Here is a 20420-nt window from a genome sequence, read left to right on the forward strand (position 1 = left end):
ATTATAATCTCTGCATTCCAACTGGAAAATTTAGTCTATTGGTATTTAATCTAATTTTTGATATGGCTGTTTCTACAGTCTTAATATTCTGTTTTCTATGTCTATTAATTTTTGGTTCATTTGATATTCTGTTCACCTTTTCTATTTTCTTTTGAATTGTTTGAATATTTTTTTAGAATTTCATTTCATCTATTTTAGCTATATTTCATATATTATTAGTGGTCATCTAAGAATTATTTGATACATACTTAATTTTCAGTTTACATAGTGTGAATAAGGAACCACTTCATGTAAGATATAGAAATCTTGCAACCCTATAGATCCAATTATTTGCCACTTCCCCTATCCAGAATCTCTTGTACTATATTTTTTACATGTATACATAGACCTGCATACATGTGGAATCCCACACAGCATGTCAGTTTTTCCTTAACATTATATATACATTAAAGAAATTGAGAGGGAAACTACTTACCTATATTGCCCAGGCTTTTACTGTTTTTACAGTTAAAAGTTCATTGCTAAATATTCAGGAATTCACATGATATTTTTTTCAGCCTGAGTTCCCTTTATCTTTTCTTATATGCAGGTCTGTTGTCAGTGAACTCTCATAGTTTTCCTTTGTCTGAAAATATCATTTTTTGTTTTCATTCTTGAAAGATATTTTCATTGGGTATAGAATTCTTAGAATGGTATTATATTATTTTTCATTCAGCACTTTTAAAATGTCCCACTGTTTTCTGGTTTCTGTGTTAATTCATATTATGTGCTGTCCCCTTTTCGTCTGGTTCCTTTCAATATTTATTTTTCCTTGGTTTTTAGCAATTTTAGTGGGATGTGTCTGCCTGCGGATTTCTAAATTTATGGTTATCTCAAGTGATCACTCAATTTAAATCTGTGAATTTGTATCATGCCAGATGTGGAAAGTCTGGAGCCATTATTTCTTTCAAAAAATTTTTCCTTGTTACATTTATTTATCTTTCTGAGATTCCAATAGGATATATGATACTTTCTGATATTGTACTACAGATGACTAAAGGTTATTTATTTTTTTAAACTTTTTTTCTTCAGATTGGACAGTGTCTATTGATGTCTTCAAATTTTAACATTTATCATTATCCAAAAATATTTTGCCTGTTTGCATACTCTGGCTACAGGAGAATGTAAACATTCTAATAGTAGAGACTTTTTTTTGTCTTGATAAACACTGCGTCCTCAGGATCTAGTGTTTATTGTAGAACATTTATTAAACAATCATGTGTACTTATGAATACTGAATATGCTGGCTGAGTTTAGTATGTTTCATGAGCCTCACTTTTCTTATCTATGGAATTTGAGTATTACTGCCTAGAACATATAATTATTATAAGCATTAAATGACATGTTTAAGAAATGTAATGTGGTGCCTGGATATAACATAGTGCTTAACTCAGATTTGTTTCTCAGAAAACAGTAGCTCAATTTTTGTTACAAAAAAGAAGACAGAATGCCTTGTTTGGGGTTTTTTTTCCCAGATATTTTTTGGAGGACTATAACACAACCTTGAAAGAGAAAATGAGGCAAGAAAAGCCTTAAAACTCAGAATATCAAAGATGATCAAAACAGTTCATGCAGTCCTGGAGCCTCTCCACTGTTTATAATCTGACTCAATCCTCCTTACACCTAATGCCTCAGTCTACACTAGTCTGTCCTTTAATGGTTGTGCCATTTGTAGTGTGGAATTTATCACCTGGAATGCTGTTTGCAAATGTTTAAATGAGCTTCGAAGTATGAGATGATTGAGGCAATCACAATCTCAACCAAAACTCACTTGCCTATTTACTCATTTAGGAAATATGCCAATGTTAGGAAGGGAAAAAAAAAAAAAAAAGAAACCATCTTAGTTAAAATTAGATGCTTTTTAGGCTTATTCTTTTTTAATATGGCTGTATCATAAGGTAAGTACCACTGCTTTCCTTCTCCATGTGGGACGTTCCTCTTTCTAATTTAAAGGCCCATTTCTAGTCTCATTCTTTCTAATTGTCCCAGCAGAATTCATAATTCCTGCACATGTACCCTCAAAGTACTTTTTTCAAGCATTGATTACCACATTGTGCTGCAGTTATTTGTATTTTGTTCTCCTCTCCATACTATTAAATGTCTTAATTTACTAATCTTTCTTACATTAACTTTTAGCAGTTAGTGAAACAGTAGTTACTCAGAACTGGCACTAATAAGCACCTTTTTCAGCACTGGGAAAACAGAGTGATCAAGATAGGAGGTTTCTCTGCCCTCATAAGCAAGTTGAAGGTTGCAAGAGCAAGCTAACATATTCACTAGCTCTTGACTCATAGTAGATGGTATTTTTAAATGAAGAATTGCCACTCCCTGGAAACATATTCCAAAGGATGATCCCAAGGTTGTTGATAATTATTTCTTAAGTAAATTATTACTTGGTCAAAAAGTTTAGGAAATGTTGAGTGCAAAAATATTCAAATTTATGTAACTGCAGGTTTCCATTTGTTCAGAAAATTCTTTTCCAGAGCCACTAAAACCCTCGGTTGATTTAGTAATTTTGTGGGTGACAGTATTCTAAAGCATTTGTTAATATTTTCCATCTTTATCTTAAGACATATATGAGAAAAGTCTAGCTATTTTACAATGGGTTACTGGCAACTTTAAATGGCTCATTAATCAATAAGATATGCCTATGGTTTTAGAAAAAATACGCTTTTAGGGAAGGAAGTCATTTATTATCAGCTAAATACACCATTTAATGCTCATATTTATATGTAGATTCAAAAAAGCTTCTGTGGAAGTCAAATCAACGAACTATGGATTGGTGAATTGTGAATTATGTGCTAGTTTCCTAGTCATATTTTATGTCATTGTTTCACGCATTTAAACTGCCTTTATTAAAAGGAAAAATGTGACATTGATTACTGAGTGACAGCTATCCATCTTTAATTATAAGTTATCTAACATATGTAGAAAATCTTGGTTTTTAAATATCCTATAATTATTAAATTTTTATAAGCTATCTAGATACTAAATATGGAGATAGAATAAACCAAGGAAAATTTTATTTAAAAAAATCTGCATAATAGATGAGAAACATCTGCATGTAAGAAACATCTACATAATATAATGGGAAAATAGCTTAAAACCACTTTAGAAGGTGAACAATAAAAATTTCAAATGTCATATTTTAATACAAAATTTAATGTAATTATAATTGTAGTAATGAGGTTTAAATCTTGAACATTTAACTACATTTAAATTATATAATCATGATATTCTGTCCTTCATAAAAGTATTTTATACCTGAATATTAATCCATTCAAATTTAAGTATCATTTTTAAATTTCAGCTTTTAAATAATTACAATCCCTCTGTTGTAAATACGGTTTTAAAAATATTTGTGTACATTAATGAGAAGTAGATATTATAAGGAAAGATTGCTATATGGATATTTAACACCAAATGCTTTTTATCTTGTCCCTTTATTGTTATAATACTATTGATGTGGTAAATGTGAATCAGGGAGATAAAATTACTTTTAATAATCATTTTGTATTTTTTAAGGATTGACATTTATAGGAAAAAAATTTTCTGGATAGAAAATTGAAAGCTTCAACCAAGTGAGTTTTTATAAGTACACAATTAATTGTAAAACTAACAAGGGCAGTGTTTCAATTAGTGTAACAGCAGATGTGTTTTACAAATGTTAGGAAGATGAAAATCCTTTTCTTTGGCCTGCCTTACAAGTATCAGAGTCAAATAGTCCATATTGCCTTTGGTTATTCAGATGATTACACTGTAGACTAAATTGTCACCATGAGCTTAATTTACTGTCTTATAGTTTATTTAGGTTAAATATGTTACTAACAAATTATTCCCTTCTACTAAGAAAGTCATGGCTTCAGTTTCACTATTAGTTATTTGATAACTGTTTTAGTCCCATGTAGTGTGTATTAGTAGATATGCAAAATGAGATATAATGGTTTTATTAAAATTTGTAATATTCTCAGTGGTTCCACCACCTGCTTCACAAACATAAGGTCCCGAGTTCAATCCCTAATACCAAAAAAAACAAAACAAAACAAAATTTGTAATATTTAGTAACTTTGTGGCTCCTGAAATCTTACCTCTAACATAATTTAGTTTTAAAAGTTAAGTCTAATTTTATTACATGAAATCATATTGAGGAAACCATCAAATTATTAAATAATGTCTACCTATTATTTACAGACACTGTTCTAAGCAACGTGTGTTGCAAACAGCCTAGGACAGATGTCCCCATCTTTTCCCGCATACAATCTCATACGAGTGACAAGGTGGAAATACATGAGGTGTTACATGAAAAGTTGAGGTCCAGCAAAGAGCAATCTAATGATTAGTTGCCAAATGGTCTGTTATGGCTTGTCTCTAGATGTCCCCCTAAAGCCTCCTACAGTCATAGGTGGGGCTTTTTCCAAGTTGGCTGGATCTAGACTGTATGATGCTGAGATTGATTCATGGTGCAGTGCTAGGATCAAGGACACTAGGATTAAAGATATGAGTGCTACCACCCCCAAGTAGCCTGGATAAAATATAAGGGATAGAGAAAGAGCTGTGGTCACCCTTCACTTGCTTGCTTTTGTTGCTATCAACTGTTTCTCCTCTGTAATGCCTATCTGCCATGTCAACTTGCCTTGGAGCCAGCCAATTATGGACTGAAACCTCTACACATTGTGACCTAAATAAATGTTTCCCCCTTTAACTTTGGGTGTCTGGAATTTTGTCTCAGCCATGAAAGAAAAGTAAAACAGAATTTGGTACCAGAGAAGTGGAGCTGTTGCTGTGACTGTACCTGACCATGTGGTTTAGGAGCGTTTGGAACTGGAACTGGCTTGTGGGAAAGGGAAGAGTTAGAAAAGGTTTGGAGATGTCGGCTGAAAAAATGGAGCTGCAATACTTTAGACTGTACTTGATGGGAACTTCTAGTCAGAGCTCAGAAGACCAGTATGCTGATAGAAATCCTGCTGGTAAAGACCAGGCTCTGGAGGTTTCTGCTGGGAAAGACTGCATTTGCTGTTGGACTCCAGACATTATATGTTATAACTTAGCAGAAAGTTTGTCTGCATTTTGCACATACCCAGAGACTGCCTCAGACTGATATTAAGGGAGACAGACTAATTAATCATGTAGAAGAAATTTCAAGGCAGTCTAATATTGGGGCAGTGGCATGGTTACTGTTGGAGTCTTTTGCCACATCTATATCAAGAATCAAGAGCAAAGAGCACAGAATGATTCAAAACATTGGGAGTTTGGCCAGAAAGGAAACTCTAGTAAAGTTGTTGCTTGCAAAGTTGGGAAAGAGGAGAAACTGTTAGCTGAAAAGACTAGCAAGGAAAAGTCAACTGTTTCAGAAGACAACAGTAAATATGGCCTGGTTCACAAGAACCAGTAGGACTCTGCCTTTGCAACCTCAGAGTTGCAAAGGTGAAAGAAATTGCTTTGAGAAGAGCCCCAGAGCACCATGTTCCAAAATGGTGGTACCCTAGAGAATTTGTTCCTCAGCATTGGGTTCAGAACGCTTAGCAATCTAGGCATTCAACCCATACAGCCAAGAGAGAAGGAAGCCTGACTACTGCTTCAGCTGGCAGCAGACCTTGGCAACATCTATGTGGTGCTGGTCTTAGGTGCATGCAAAATGCAAGAGTTATGGGATCAGAAAGGCTTCCACCCAGATTTTAAAAGAAGGCCTGGGAGGCCAAGCAGTGTGCCCCAGAGAGAGCAATATGTGAAACTGTGACTGTGAAGCCAAACATGCAATGGAGACCCCAAAAGTTTGGAGAAGCCAGGACCCTGGATCATTGAGGAAAACTGCAAGGAGGGAGCAGAGCTGGCCCAAGAGAGAAGCCATGGGAACTACAACCACAAGGAGTACCATAGGTGTGCAGCCACCCAAGCTCTTCAGAGTCCACAGCTTCCCACAGTTTGCCAGGGATGCTAGAAGTGAAACAGTGGGATTTAATGTTTGCCCTGCTGGATTTTGGTCTTGCTTTATTCTCATTCCTTTCTATCCCCCATTTGTAACTTTTGGAATGTAAATGTCTGTCTTCCTCCATTGAATGTTGAAAGTTTATTTTTTTACAGGGGCTTGCAGCTAAGAGTTTGCCTTAAATCTCAGAGGAGACTTTGGACTTGGACTTTTCAGCACTGCTAAAACTGTTAGGACTTAACACTTAGAGGTGGACTAAATGCCTTTTGCATAAAGGGCTGTGCCTGAGTCTAGCGAGCCAGCAGCAGAATGTAATGGTGTATGTCTAGATGTCTCCCCAAATCCTCACGCAGTCATAAGTGGGGCTTTTTTTTAGAGGTGGCTGGATCTAGAATGTGTGATGCTGAGATTGATTCACGGTACAATGCTAGGGTCAAGGGCACTAGGATTAAGAGTGTGAATGCTACCCCGCCCAAGTAGCCTGGATAAGATAAAAGTGATAGAAACATCTGTAGTCACCCCCTTGCTTGCTTGCTTTTTATTTCTTCTGCCTGCCATGAACTCTTTCTTCTCTGCAATGCCATTCGCCATGCCACCCTGCCTTGGAGCCAGCTGATTATGGACTGAAACTTCTGTAAACTGTTAGCTAAATAAACCTTTCCCTCTTTAACTTTGGGTGTCAGGTATTTTGTCTCAGCAACACGAGAAAAGTAACTAAAATCTGGTAAATCAAGGGTATTTTCGATAAAAGAGTGGCATGTGGCACGAAATAAATGTCAGAAACAGAGCAAAGAAGAATATACAAATAATTGCCAATTGAATACACATGAACATTTTTTTTTTGGACCAGGGATTGAACTTGGGACCTTGCACTTGCAAGGCAGGCGCCGGAACCACTGAGCTAAATCCCCGGCCCCACATGAACATTTTAATGAGAGGAGTGACATAGAATTAAAAAGAAACACGAGATTGGAGGAAACAATCTGTTGGGAAAAGAGATTCTAAGTAATGCAGTAGGGGAGATGATTTTGGAAGGAAGGCACTCTGTTGACCTTAAGAAGTGGAATAAGAAATGTACTTCTGTATCTCCACCACCTATATGTACTGCATTAAAAAAACAAGCCTTTAAAAAAAATCTGAACCCCTGAAAAAATAATGTGTGCTTTAGTTCAGATAAGAATTGATCTATTTACTGTTCATTGGTGAACAGGTAGAAATCACAAGTCAAAAATGCATTAATAATGATTACATTTATATAGATGATAAAACTAGTACTCAGGAATGATGTCATTCTCTTATCAAGTGGCAGGGCAAGGTTCTCAACTCCTGGCTGATTAAAGTGTCTCTAGCTATTGCTGACTTATATGTGCCAAGTATTGAGCTAACAATTTTACCCATGTTCCTTACATCAATTTTATGATTTGATTTTTGTTTATCCCCATTTATGAATAAGGGAACTGAAGTTTAGAGAACTGCAGTAATGCAGATTATAAACAATAAATTTAAGTTGTAGAAATTTTATAAATATTATGTAACTAATAAGATATCTTTTGTATAAAATATTTATTAGTTTTGCAAAAACATTGATTTTGTAAGAAGTATTATAGTTCCCCTACACCAGTGGTGGTGAACCTATGACTCGTGTGCCATAGTGAGATGTTTACATCATTGAAATCTCTAAAAGGATCACCATCACTGCCATAGACCATTAAAGATAGTTTAAAATTCCACAATTTAGTATAAGGATATGTTTCCAAGTAAGTCATTTAATGTGAGATTTCTTGTAGCAATCAATTTCTGAGATATTATGAGGAAAAACTTGTAATTGTAATATCTAAAAGTACTTAATCTTATCCACTATAACAGTAATTATTAGTATGAAAAAATACCTACCTTTTTAAAGTGGAATAACTGCTCTATAGCATTAGATGTTTCACAAGTAATTTTATAATTTGGTTAATTAAGATTAAAGCAATTATTTGGGCCCTAAGATTGCCTTAGACTGAGGGTCTAGCTCCAATGAAAGTAAAAAACTAATGTGTCTTAGCTCTAAAAAGGTTTGTGTGCTTTCAAAAAAAAAAAAAAAAGGTCAGAAGAATAACTAGTTAAGAGACAGAGTATAAGCACATTTCAGCATTTGCTGATCATGTGAGTAATAGAGCTCATTGGTTCATTGATTAGAGCTTTAAGAAATACACATACTGCTGGGGATTTAGCTGAGGGATTCCGCTGCCTGCCTCTCAAGCGCAAGGTCCCAAGTTCAATCCCTGGTACCAAAAAAAGAAAAAGAAATACACATACTGTCTTCTCTACTCTTCAGCCCTGTCCTGCTTTCTTGTTCAGTAGCTCAAAATATTTAAATCATTCTTTTTTTAGTGCTAATAAAGTTAAAAAGTTACTAAAATTTCCCTCAGACTATCATATCTTAGTTTCCAAATTGTCACTGACCATCATCTCGGATTCTTGGTCACATACTAGGCTGAATAGTGCAGAGGAGATATGTGTGATGATTCTGGTCAAAGATCCTGAAATATTTTTAATTCACACTAAATAATGATTATGCAAATATGTAACTCAAACAAGATTTCTAGTTAACAATAATGAAGTTTTAGGTGAAAAAGTTGATTATTAAAGTGTAGATCACATCAGAGTTCTTATATGATTTTTTGGAATTGTGCAAAAAGAATGATCTTTGATGAGAGTATGGATGTTATTATGTTCTATTCTTTAATTTATTGTCTTTTTTTCTTCATGGAAATAATTTTTGTGCAGACAAAAATTATTTAGCTATCAATTTTTGCCTCTTGGGTATACCACCACTTCCTAAAACCTTGATTTTCTAATAACTTAAGGAATAAAGTAGTTTCATAGTCTTTAAGGGTTACTTTTCAATGTGAAAATAATAGATGGGAAAAATAAATCCATAAGCATCTGGTTCAGATCTATAAATTACTGTAAGACACAGGGGGAGCTATTTTACATGTGTTGCCCAGGAAATTGAACTCAACTAAATATTTATTTACAGTATTTGTAAAATCTCAACATCAGGAAAAAGGAATAACAAAGGTAGGAGCTGAGTGTCCACTTCACTCAGTAGAGTTGTGCTCTCCAGTTTTCCTTAATCTATGATGCAGAGGAAGTGCCATTCAACTAGATCACTACCAGCTCACTTCCTGTGATAGCTCAGTTTCTGAAGAACATCATTAGGTTAGACTCTATGTAAGCAATCTGGTTAGGGAATGGATGGGTTCTAAGGTATGAATTTCTTCAATGAAATTTCATGCACAGAAGTCTTGATCTCAATGATGACCACCAATTCTTTAACCAAGTGGGAATTCAAGTTCTTTTGTATTTTATGTGTGTATGTAGTAAAATATTTTTGTTCCTTTTGCTTTTTTTCTGTTTAATGTTTTTTATTAAATATCAGCCAATTATCCTTTTCAATTTTGCTTTGTCAGGTATATTTCATTTTCCTCCTAGTGTATCAAAGTAGTCCATCCTGGAAGCGGGGATGGGGAACCTATAAAGAAAATGGAGTGCATTCTCATAAGCTGAAAATACAATTGTCAGAAATTTCATTGAGGAACTTTGAGTACTTAAACATCAATTATGCTTAAAATAACACCGATTTCCACCACACAAACATTGTTTATCAATATTAACATTACCGTAACACAAAATCATAATACAAAAGTAACAGAAAGAGATGCATGTAAGTACACAGGAATAACATAGAGCACTAAGACAGATATCAGAAAGACCCTGAGCCAAGGTGTCGTCTACAAAACTATTACAACTCTTTCAGGTCACACAGCATCAAAGAGTATAGCTACTTACCACAAAAAAAAAAGACATCCTACCTCTACATTCATCCTGGAGTGTGCAGTAGATGAAAAATATTACTTTACTTCTCCTACAGTTTGCTCCTAGAATCAATGTCTTGTGAACTTCTTCTGGCCCATCTGTCCTTTTCTACTCTCTATGCTATCTACCCTCCAGGAATATGGCTTCTTCTAGATTTCATAAGGCAAGGGTCACAAAAATCCTTATCCCTGCCTCTTATGGAAGAGTTCCCTTGGATCAATATGCTCTCCACATTTCTAAAGGCCTCATTTGTTAGGATTTTCAGATTCATCTCAATGAAGCATAAAAGAAACAAACCAGTTTTTTTCCTTTCTAGTATTGAGCATCTCTCAATAAGTACTGCTTACTCCACCCTCTTTTTTTTTTTAACTTAAGTTGGGTGAGAAAAGGAGAAAAGGCTAGAGAAGCACACTCTAAAAGATTTGTAAGAAAGATAATGTACTATGATTCCTGTCACACTCTAGGTAAGTGATAGATGTGCCTGTTGCTTGAGAACTAATAAGTTTAGAAGATGATATAGAGAAAACCAACTTTGAACACTCATGGATAGTTTTTCCTATTTTCCTGTGAGTTACTTTATCACTTTTTAGAATTCCATTCTGATTTATCCAATATTTTGAGTACATCTTTTATATAGCCTTTCTACTGGTTGCTCTAAGTATCACATTATATACCATATTTACCACTGGCTGCTGGTAGTGTCATTCTAGCAGTACAAATGAAGTATAGGAATGTGTCCTCTGTGGTATCCTTTTACCTTCTCTAGTCATGTTTATCTTACATAGTACCTTTTCATATACTTAGACCTAAATTAGGCAGTCTTACAATATTTATTTCAGTAGTAAAACAAAATTTAAAACACTCCAGAAGAAAAGGAAAACCTATTATATTTACCCATATTTTATTTAGCATTCTTCCTACCCTCCTCATGTTCCCATGTTTTTTCTTTTATCTCTTGCCTTACATTTATAGAACTGTATATTTAGCTTTCTGTTAGACTAGCTCTGATATGGCTACAAATACTAGTTTTCATTTATCTACAAATATCTACAGTTCTCCTTTACTCTTTTTTTTGGGGGGGTACCAGGGATCCAACTTGGGTCCTTGCATTTGTGAGGCAGGCAGCGGAACCACTGAGTAACCCCCCAGCACCTGTTCTCCTTTACTCTTAAAAATATTTTTGTAGGCTGTAGGACTGTACAGTGACAGTTCTTTTTTTTTAACACCTAAAAACTACAGTCATCTTAACTGTTTTATCTCTATAGGTGAGATGTCATTTTGCTCTGGCTGCTTTTTTTGTTTATCTTCTATTTTCAGAAGATTGTGAGAGAGTTTTGTATGAGTTCCTTTGTGTTTATCAAGTAAAGAATTAACTCATCTTTTCAACTCCATGTTTATGTTTTTTGACAAATTTTTGAAGTATTCATCCCTATTTCTTCAAGTACCATTTCGTCCTTCCTACCTGGTTTCTCTTCTCCTAGGATTCTAATGACACAAATGTTACATGTTACAGATCACTGAAGCAGTTTTATTGTTTTCAGTATGTTATTCAGATAAGGTAAATTCTTTTGATTCCACTTTCCAATTATGTAATTCTTCATTCTATTATTGAGCCCAACCCCTCTGCATTTATTTTGGTTGTTTGTCTGATCTAAATTTTTCCTTTGGTTCTTCTTTACATTTTCTATTCCTTTGCTGAGATTTTGTTTCTTTGTTGAGGCTTTTTGCTTGTTGCAGCTCCCCCTCCACCCACATCCCCACCCCTGTGGCTGCTTTAAATTCTTTAACATCCCTGTCTTCTCAATGTTGACATCTATTGGTGATCTTTTTACTTGCTATTCAGGATTTTACAGGTTCTTGTGTGACAAGTGATTTTAGATTGAAACCTGAAAATTTTCTTATGCTCTAAGATTTTTATCTGACTTTCTGTGACATCTTCCATTAGGGGTGCAGTGGCTCTGACACATTATTGATAGAGGAGATGGAAATCTCCCCACTTAGCTTCCACTGAAACCCAAGGAGTGAGGACTTACTCCATATTACTTGGTGTGAATGAAAGTCCCAGCTCTACATATGGTGTCCAGTCATAGGAGGTACCTGCATTGCTGTTGATTAGCTGTGAAAGTTCTAATTCTCTACTATGTCTACTCTGACCTTACCTTACTGGGGAGTAGGAAAGATGCCTTACTATGTCCAATAATGTTTGAAACACGGGCTGTCTTCATGTTCTCCACTGGCTCCATGTGGATGGGCTTCTTGTTACCAGCCAGCAGAGATGAAAGTCCTAGTTTACTATTTAGCCTTCTGTTATACCTGCAATCCCAGTGACAGTGTTGGGATGCTTCATGGCACTTTCATGAGGGTTTGTATCTAACTTCGATGCATCCTTTAGTGATGTGGGTGGGGTAGGGCCACAGTGTTTTCTGTGATGTTTCGCAGGAGTACAACAGCTATTGTCTAAAAGTTTTCTGTCTTGCTAGGTTGCCTGTTTCTTGTTTCTCTGGCTAGAGAGAGAAAACTTTTGTTGGGGCTATCTTCTTTCTACCCATTGACCTAACTGGGTTGCTAGGTCATTCCCTCCAGACTAGGATATATAGCTAGTCTTGTATATCATCAAGCCTCATCACTATGTTGTTCCTTAAGTACTGAGACCTTTAACGAGTCTGCCTTTTCTCCACCTTTCAGAATCTCCTTATGTCTGTTTTATATGTAATGTCTAAAATTGTTAAGTTATATTTATGAAAGTAATAGGTAAAAGTATGTGGATAATGAATAATTTTGAGATAACTTTAGATCTCTGCTCTCTGCTACTGAATTCAATTACTTAATTTTAACATAATCTTAAGGAAAATCATTATAGCAAAATTTTAACATAATCTCCCTTAAACTACTGAGATTAGTCCACAAAAATAAAAATTAACCTATTTTAAAATTATTTACAGAAATATACTAATAATTATTTACCCAGCAATAATTATTTTGACAAAAAAATAAAATTATAATACACAGAAAACATAACATTAAAGTATACTTCAAATGTTTATAATTTTAATACTTTTAATTTAAAAGTATTAAAAAGTATCCCTTATATTGTTGTAGTCTTTATAATTGAGCTACATATAACAAAATTATATATAGATAAAATCTAAAATGTTTTTCAAAATTAAAATAATTTTTCTTAGTGAATTTACATGTCTTCAGTTTTTTAAATTAAAGACATTTTAATAAATTTATTGAATATTTATTAAAAATATCCTGTATACCAGATATTATACTAGCAATATAATGATGAACAAAACATATACCACTACTGCCTTAATTGAACTTAAAATGTTCTCCTACAATAAAATATCAAAATAAAAATGAAATCAACCCTCCTATGAAAGGATTTTATGTTTTTATGAATAACACTACTCAGAATAATTAGAATATTATCTTTTTAAGTATATTATTCCAAATACAATATGCAGAAATGCCAGCTTCTCAAGCAGTGTTATTTATCACCATGCTTATTGAAATTAAATTGAAAACAAAAATTACATCATGAATGTTCCATTGGATATGCAATACACATATTTCTGTAGTTACTGAAATATCTCTTGTCCTTTTAGTATTATTTTCTAATGTAAAAGACGATGATGTTCCATGGTTGTTAATGGTTTAGATTAGCTGAAAGCTATAAAATCATTCAAGGGCCCTGTTCAAGTTAGAATAATAATTTACCAAGACAATTACCACATACTAGAATTTTTTACAGCTCTAATTCAGGATTATTAATAATGGATAAAATTGCACTTTTCTCAGGTTGCTGTGGGCAGCAGGGAATTATTTCAATGAATATTTCAGCACATTATTTTAATCATTGCTCCAACAAATCCAAGTGGGCAATATTTTATACTTTTTAATTCAGTCTACTAAGAAACCTTGGTCATTAAATTGCAAACTGTTTGTAGTGAGGTCTACCCTGTGATTTACAAGCCTTGTTAAAAACAGTGTTAAAAAAAAAGCAAACTGAGCCATTAATACTTGTAATTTGATGTTGCATTTGTTACTAAACTCCTCATGATTAATGTTTTCAGTAAAGAAAAGAACATTGTAAAAAAGAAAAAAACTTGAGTGTTTTAATGCCTAAAATATAAGGTTACTATTTTGGGGTTTGTTCATTTGTAGAGGAAGTATGTATATAAACACAGTATAAAATATAAATATCTCAAAAATCATTTTAATTTTCCAGTGAGATCAAAGAAATAAAGCTTTAATTTTATAGAGAAAAATAATTTCCAATTATGCATTTTACTGTAGCAATTAAAACTGTTTTTTTGTTTTCCCATATGTAGCCAATTGCATGATTTCTGGCGTTTGGACTATTGGGAAGACGATCTTCGCCGAAGGAGACGATTTGTTCGTAATGCCTTTGGCTCCACTCATGCTGAAGCATTGCTCAAAGCTGCTATAGAATATGGTTAGTACTGATTCCTTTTAAACACAAATACTTTTGGATGTGAGATGACTTTTATGTTTGAGAATTTATGTTTTTCCCCTGGTGTTTAAAGTTCTCCATGTTGTAAGTCAGAAATATTTTGTTCTGATTTAGCATTATTTAGGTTATACTTAACCCAGTATTTCTTACACTACATATATTAGAGTCTTCAATTTTAAAGCAATTAAAGGCTTCACAGAGTTGCTACCCAACATTCCTTTCATACAGCCCTAAAATTGAATAGAATCAGTTTTTTTTTAAGTGTCCTTAAAGTTGTAGTGATCAAAACCCATGGTGGAAAAACATTATATTCCCATCCTGTATGCAAAATTACATATTTTCATGTATAAGTTTGTGTGTAAGTACATACACACAAATACTTATATAGTATGCTCTGTCTCTATGCATACATGTACAGAGATATATAAATGAAATGAATGTATTATTAGTAAACTTTATACAGTGTTTTATTATTCCTACTTTATTCTTTTCACATTAATAAATCAAAATAAAAGTCTTGGGCTGGGGATTTAGCTCAGTGGTACCACTGCCTGCCTTGCAAGTGCAAGGACCTGAGTTCAATCTCTGGTACCAAACAAACAAACAAACAATAAGTAAATAAATAAAAATCTTTTTCCAGTCTTTCTATTTAGGTCCACATCATCCAATGGGTTACAAATGAAGTTTGAAAAAAATGGTCACCATTTATAGTATCAATTGTCATATCAGAATAGAATTATTCCCTAAATTATCCTTTATAAATATAAAATTAGTAAATATCAAAATAATTTTTATATTTTAATAAAAATGCTGCTATCTTAGATTGTTGTCCACTACAGAGTATGCTTAGGAACACTACTTATTTTTAAATACTGAAACAAGTTTAAGTTTGATCATAGCAGAATTTTATAAACTGCATACATTGAAAAAATACGAAAGTTGAACAGTCTATTATCGTTAGTCACTTTTATTCTTACAGTTACTTGTATTTATTATATTAATTTTTATTTGATAGTTATAAATATTTTAATATCAACTCTAATTGGTAAATAGGTTTTATCACATCATAGTTTCTGTTATCTATTACTACTGTTCTTAAAGGGTTGGAAAGGGAAAATGTTCAATCCTAACAATATGAAAAAAGTATTCAAAGATCTTTAAATTAATCATACCAGTAAGCTATTAATTGATTTCACTTAGTAAGGCTCAAAATATTATTAATAAATATAGTACATGAGAATTTCATATGAAATTATTCCTAAGATAAAATTACACAGTAAAAGTAAATTTGAGAAAAATGCTTGAAAAAAATGACCTTACTATAGATAATTTCTTTAACCAACTCTAAGATCACCTCAGAATTTTAGCACTATAAAGATTTGATGCTAACTTAAAATTAGTTATTTTCTTTGTGATGCTAGAGGAGAGAGTCTTAGAAACACTGCCCATTTCGCAGTGGCATGTTTAATAATATGAACTTAAAGTTATTAAAACTTTATTTTATTCACCAATCATTTAGACATTTTCACCAATTCATTCTTAATTTATCTCCTTTGAAATTAGCATATAGAGACAATTTTTAAGAGAGGTCAGGCTATGTGAAACTCAGTTGTCAAACCTTCAATTATATATGACCTACCTTACACTACATTTTCCACTCTACAGGTTTTTTGAATAAACCACATTGTTAAAATATTTCTTTTGTTTCTCGTTAAAAATGCATACTTTAAATATTTATATTATAGCATTTTTATCAGCGTCAAAGTCATTCAGAAGCAAATTTTTAAACTTTTACTTCAAAAATCTTTTTTGAGACTAAGTCATATTTTAGTAGAATAGTAACTATTGCTAATGTACCTGAACTAAAAAAAGTGCTCTGCATTTTAACTATAGAAGAATTGTAGGTGTGAATAAATGTATGTATACTATATGTGTATTTTAAAATAAATAATAATTTTTTCCTTTAGGGGATGGTACTGAGGATTGAACTTAGGGCCTTCACACTGAGTTACCTCCCTAGCCTTATTTATTTTTTATTCTGAGACACAGCCTCCCTAAATAATTCATTCTGGACTCAAACTTGTGGTTCCACCAGCTTCAACTTTCAAGAGTACTGGGATTGCAGGCATGTGACAGCACACCTGACTACTATTTATTAATTTTAAATGCTACATCATCAGTAGTATTCAGTACGTCTTGATTTGGGTTCTTTGATGAAAAGAGAGAGGACTGTGTTTTTACTTCATACATATTATAAGAGCAAAGACCATATGTATGCTGTCACATATTGAGAAAGTCTATATGATACTTATGCTAGACTACTCCATAGTCATTTTCCAGAAGTAGGATCATGAAGTGGAGGATCATAGAACACTTCAATAATTCTACCTCCTAAAACAGTTCTAGAGTGCATGTCTTCTACCTTTTATTATAATTCACAACTATGCACTTTCAGAACTAAGGAGAGAATTGGCAATAAAATAGGAAGGATGTGGAGGGTGTGAGTCCAGTTGTTGGGGTGATCTCTACAGAGAGGCAGAGAGAGAAATTACAAACTTCCAGAAGAAAAATGTAGTATTGTATCTACTTCTAACCTTGCAAATATACCCTCCTGCCTATGTGAAAAGTATTTCTTTGGGAGAAATAGGAAGTAAATGTCAGTAATTTTTAAAAAGGACATCATCCAGTAAAAATAGATGTTGAAATTTTTAATTTAAAACATTTTGTATATTTTAAAGAAATATTTTAATTCAGAAAATCCATATAAAATTTAAAGAAAAGAAACCAATGGCAAAAGTGAAAAAAGAACATAAAACTTAACCCGTCATCTGAACACTCTGTCATTAAACATTTAAATGTGTTTCCGGATGCTGTAGTCTTACAAGATACAGACTGACATTGAAAAGATTGAATTTTCATGCTAGGTAGTCATAGAGGAAGGGTATATTCATAGCACAAACTTACAAATTCGGAGTAAGCTTCTAGGACAAATTCGACTTATTACTTCTGTGTCAAATAATTGCAGTGTATCTTCTTCCCCATTTTTTAATTATCTATCTTTAAAGTTAAGCCTTAATCACTGATGTAACCTTTAAGCAAAATAATTTTTTACTCATCTACATGGTAGCAACAAAAATATTTCAAGAACAAAATAATACTATGTGGATGTAATTTTTAATATGGCCAGAAATACTAGAATCAGTAATCAGAGTATTGAGAATTTTAAATAAGCTGTATACTCTGGGAGAACAATCTTAAACTAATTAAACAAGAAATATTTAAGTGGCCATCAAAACAATCCCAGGGATTTGAGTCATGGATTTAGTCTTGTCTATTAATGTGGTACATGTGTTTCAAGAATATAAAGTGGGTTTAGCAGACTTTATGTGTTAATATAAATGTTTTGAGTCATTTGATTTTTCCTGATATTCTCAATTCATCCTAACTTTTTATATTAAATTATAGTTAAGCTTTCATGTGATGGAAGGGAACATGTATTTAACCATAATTTGGATTTCATGACATTATTTTTAGGCAATTTTTGGAACCTCAAATAAAATATGTTAATGCTTTCTTTTAAAAGAGAAAATGAATAGAATTGGATATAATTCAAGGGAATAAAAGACAGTAATTTTATTTCATATTTTCTTTGGAAAGCTTTCCCTTCCATGTCATTATTAAAACTTTCGGTTGACCTTTTTCAGTTGGGAAATATCCTTTACACTGATGGAGTTTTTCATGTTTTTTAGTAATACTAATGAGTTGAATAATTTATGAGGTTGTCATGTGCAAAAGATTTGGTGTGATTTGATATACTTTCAGCCTCTGGTGTTGGAACGTGATTAATAAAAACCTAGAGGCATGTAATTTTTTCCTTGATGTTTGATGTTCTAATTTTGCATGTGCTGAATATGTTATTTAGGTGTTTTCTAATAGTTAAGTCTCTTACAAGTACAAATGTAATTGATTACCAAGAATCATACAGACCATAGCAATGGAAGAATATAAGGAAAACATTGTAAAGACTTACAAACTCATCTTTTGACCTGCAGGTGTTTCTTCTTCATGGCAAATTTATATTTATATTTGAAAGAAAAATACCTGATACATTTCTGATGCTTAAAGTTATAGCTGTCAAAGAATAGTACAAATTCTTAATAAGTTTGCTTGTCTTTGTGGACTATACATTATCCTTTAGGGCTCCATTTCCCTTCCATAAAATTACAGTGGAACAATATTTCAGCAAATCTTAGGATTGCAAGTACCTCCAAGTCTGTGATCAAAGACATCATCTTAAACAGGTCTGATCAGGCGTTGGAGAGAGGGCAGGCTGTTTAGGCCTGAGGGGGGAAAAAACATGGAGTGAAAATGACAAAGTTAATCAGTCATTTCTTTGGCAATAAATACTAAGATATGCTGAGAACTGCAAATGAGAACATTCGTAGGTTCCTCAGAGATGTGTCTGCTTAACACTTGATTTATCTAAGCTTGTGAAGCCATCAAGATATGACCTTGATGAATAAAAAGTAGCTCTTTAATGAATCTAGAATTAAATTACTTTTGATGGTATAAGGATGGCTATTGTAATGTATTACTTTCAGTCATCAAGAAATAAAGTACTGAGAATAAAAAATTCTAAGGTAGCTATGTTATTGTTAAGAAAGAAAGATATTATCAAATTATCTGATTTATTTTTCAAAGTATCTATATTATTATAACGTTTGATAAAGATGATTTGATTTTTAACCAATTAACCTAGTTTGTGTTTTGTGTAGACTCTAGTAAACCTCTTTGTAACTTAATTATAGTTGGTGTGTTTTTAATTGGATCTCTACATTTGGAATGAAATAGATGATATGCTTATAATTCCAATACTTTACCAAAGGGTTAATGATATATTTTTAAGATAGGGAGAGAAAGACACGTGGGAGGCATCTGTCAGCTCTTTTGGGTGTCAGTTTCATGGTTTACTCTCACAGTCCTGTCTCCTCGCCATTGTTTTCATAGTCTCTTAAAATAATTTAGGTTATATAAATGTTAAAATATGATTATAAAGTGCGTTTGACAGACAGTACACAGTCTTTTTCTTATCAACAAATATATTAACAACTCACTTTTTTGTATGTTGAAGATTCAGATTTGTAGGCTTTACACATGTTCAGAAGACTCAAGTAACTTTGCCAACTTAAAAGCATTTATTGAATAGCTCCTGCATTCCATGCATGTTCTAGATGTCAGGTTCAGAGATTGGGACAGTTTCTCCCCTCTAACATGTTGTTCACTGTAGTGGTTCTCAACTAGGGTGAAACAGGAATATACTACAAGAGTGTAATGTGTAGGCATGAAGAATGCTGTTAAAATATCCTACCGTGCACAGGACAGCTCCATACAGCGACAATAGTAACACCCCTGAAAATCTAGCCCCACATGGCAACAGATTTGAAGTGGGAAAACCCTGATACAGTGAAAAGAGATAGTCATCAGAGAGGTAGGTCGTAATTCCAGGTCCTAGTAGCTAAGAAGTAGTGAAGGAGCACAGGGGAGACTCACTGACTGGTCAGTCGGCTTCATAGAAACAATTACTTATAAATTTTACCTAGAAATTATGACTTACCAGACGAACAGGGAAGTGCAAGTGAAGGTAATAACAAAAATTACCAAGGCATACAAGTATAATAGGTCCTAGCATTCCTTTGAATGGCCTCGATATTATATATTTGATAACAGATCACTTTGTAAAGAGTTTAAAAAGAATTTTTATTTTAAATATTTCATACACTCAAAGCATTTGAGAGTAAATAAAACATTTGAGAACCAGAATGAGATCTATTACATTTGTAATATCTACAATTCTTATGTGCTTAAAACTCAGTAGCTATTATTTACTTAATTTATCATTGATTAATGTAAGGGTATATACATAGTATTTTAAGTACATGACTCATTACTTTGGATAACATCATTACAGGATGAATTTTCTGTGGACTAGGTCTAGAAAACTGGTACTTTCAAGATCTAAAATATGTTTTTCTGTGCTTATACTTTATTTCCACTTAGAGCATCAAATGATGTTGAAGATAAGACAGTGATAAAATTATACTAACGGACTTA

At 33.1% G+C, this 20420-nt stretch overlaps 1 protein-coding gene across 7 annotated transcripts in view; it reads left to right on the forward strand.

Moving 5' to 3' along the window:
* Positions 1–20420, forward strand: part of Nbea (neurobeachin) — a 702149-nt gene that overhangs the window by 430737 nt on the left and 250992 nt on the right. For all 7 annotated transcript variants that reach the window (XM_004854743.3, XM_087199596.1, XM_013075842.3 and 4 more), the window contains one exon: positions 14167–14291. In XM_004854743.3, coding sequence (XP_004854800.1) covers positions 14167–14291 — 125 coding nt within the window. The remainder of the gene's footprint in view (positions 1–14166; positions 14292–20420) is intronic.

Source organism: Heterocephalus glaber, unplaced genomic scaffold, assembly GCF_053883595.1.
Source record: "Heterocephalus glaber isolate CG9 unplaced genomic scaffold, H.glaber_assembly_v1.0 deba00001720, whole genome shotgun sequence".
NCBI lineage: Eukaryota > Metazoa > Chordata > Mammalia > Rodentia > Bathyergidae > Heterocephalus > Heterocephalus glaber.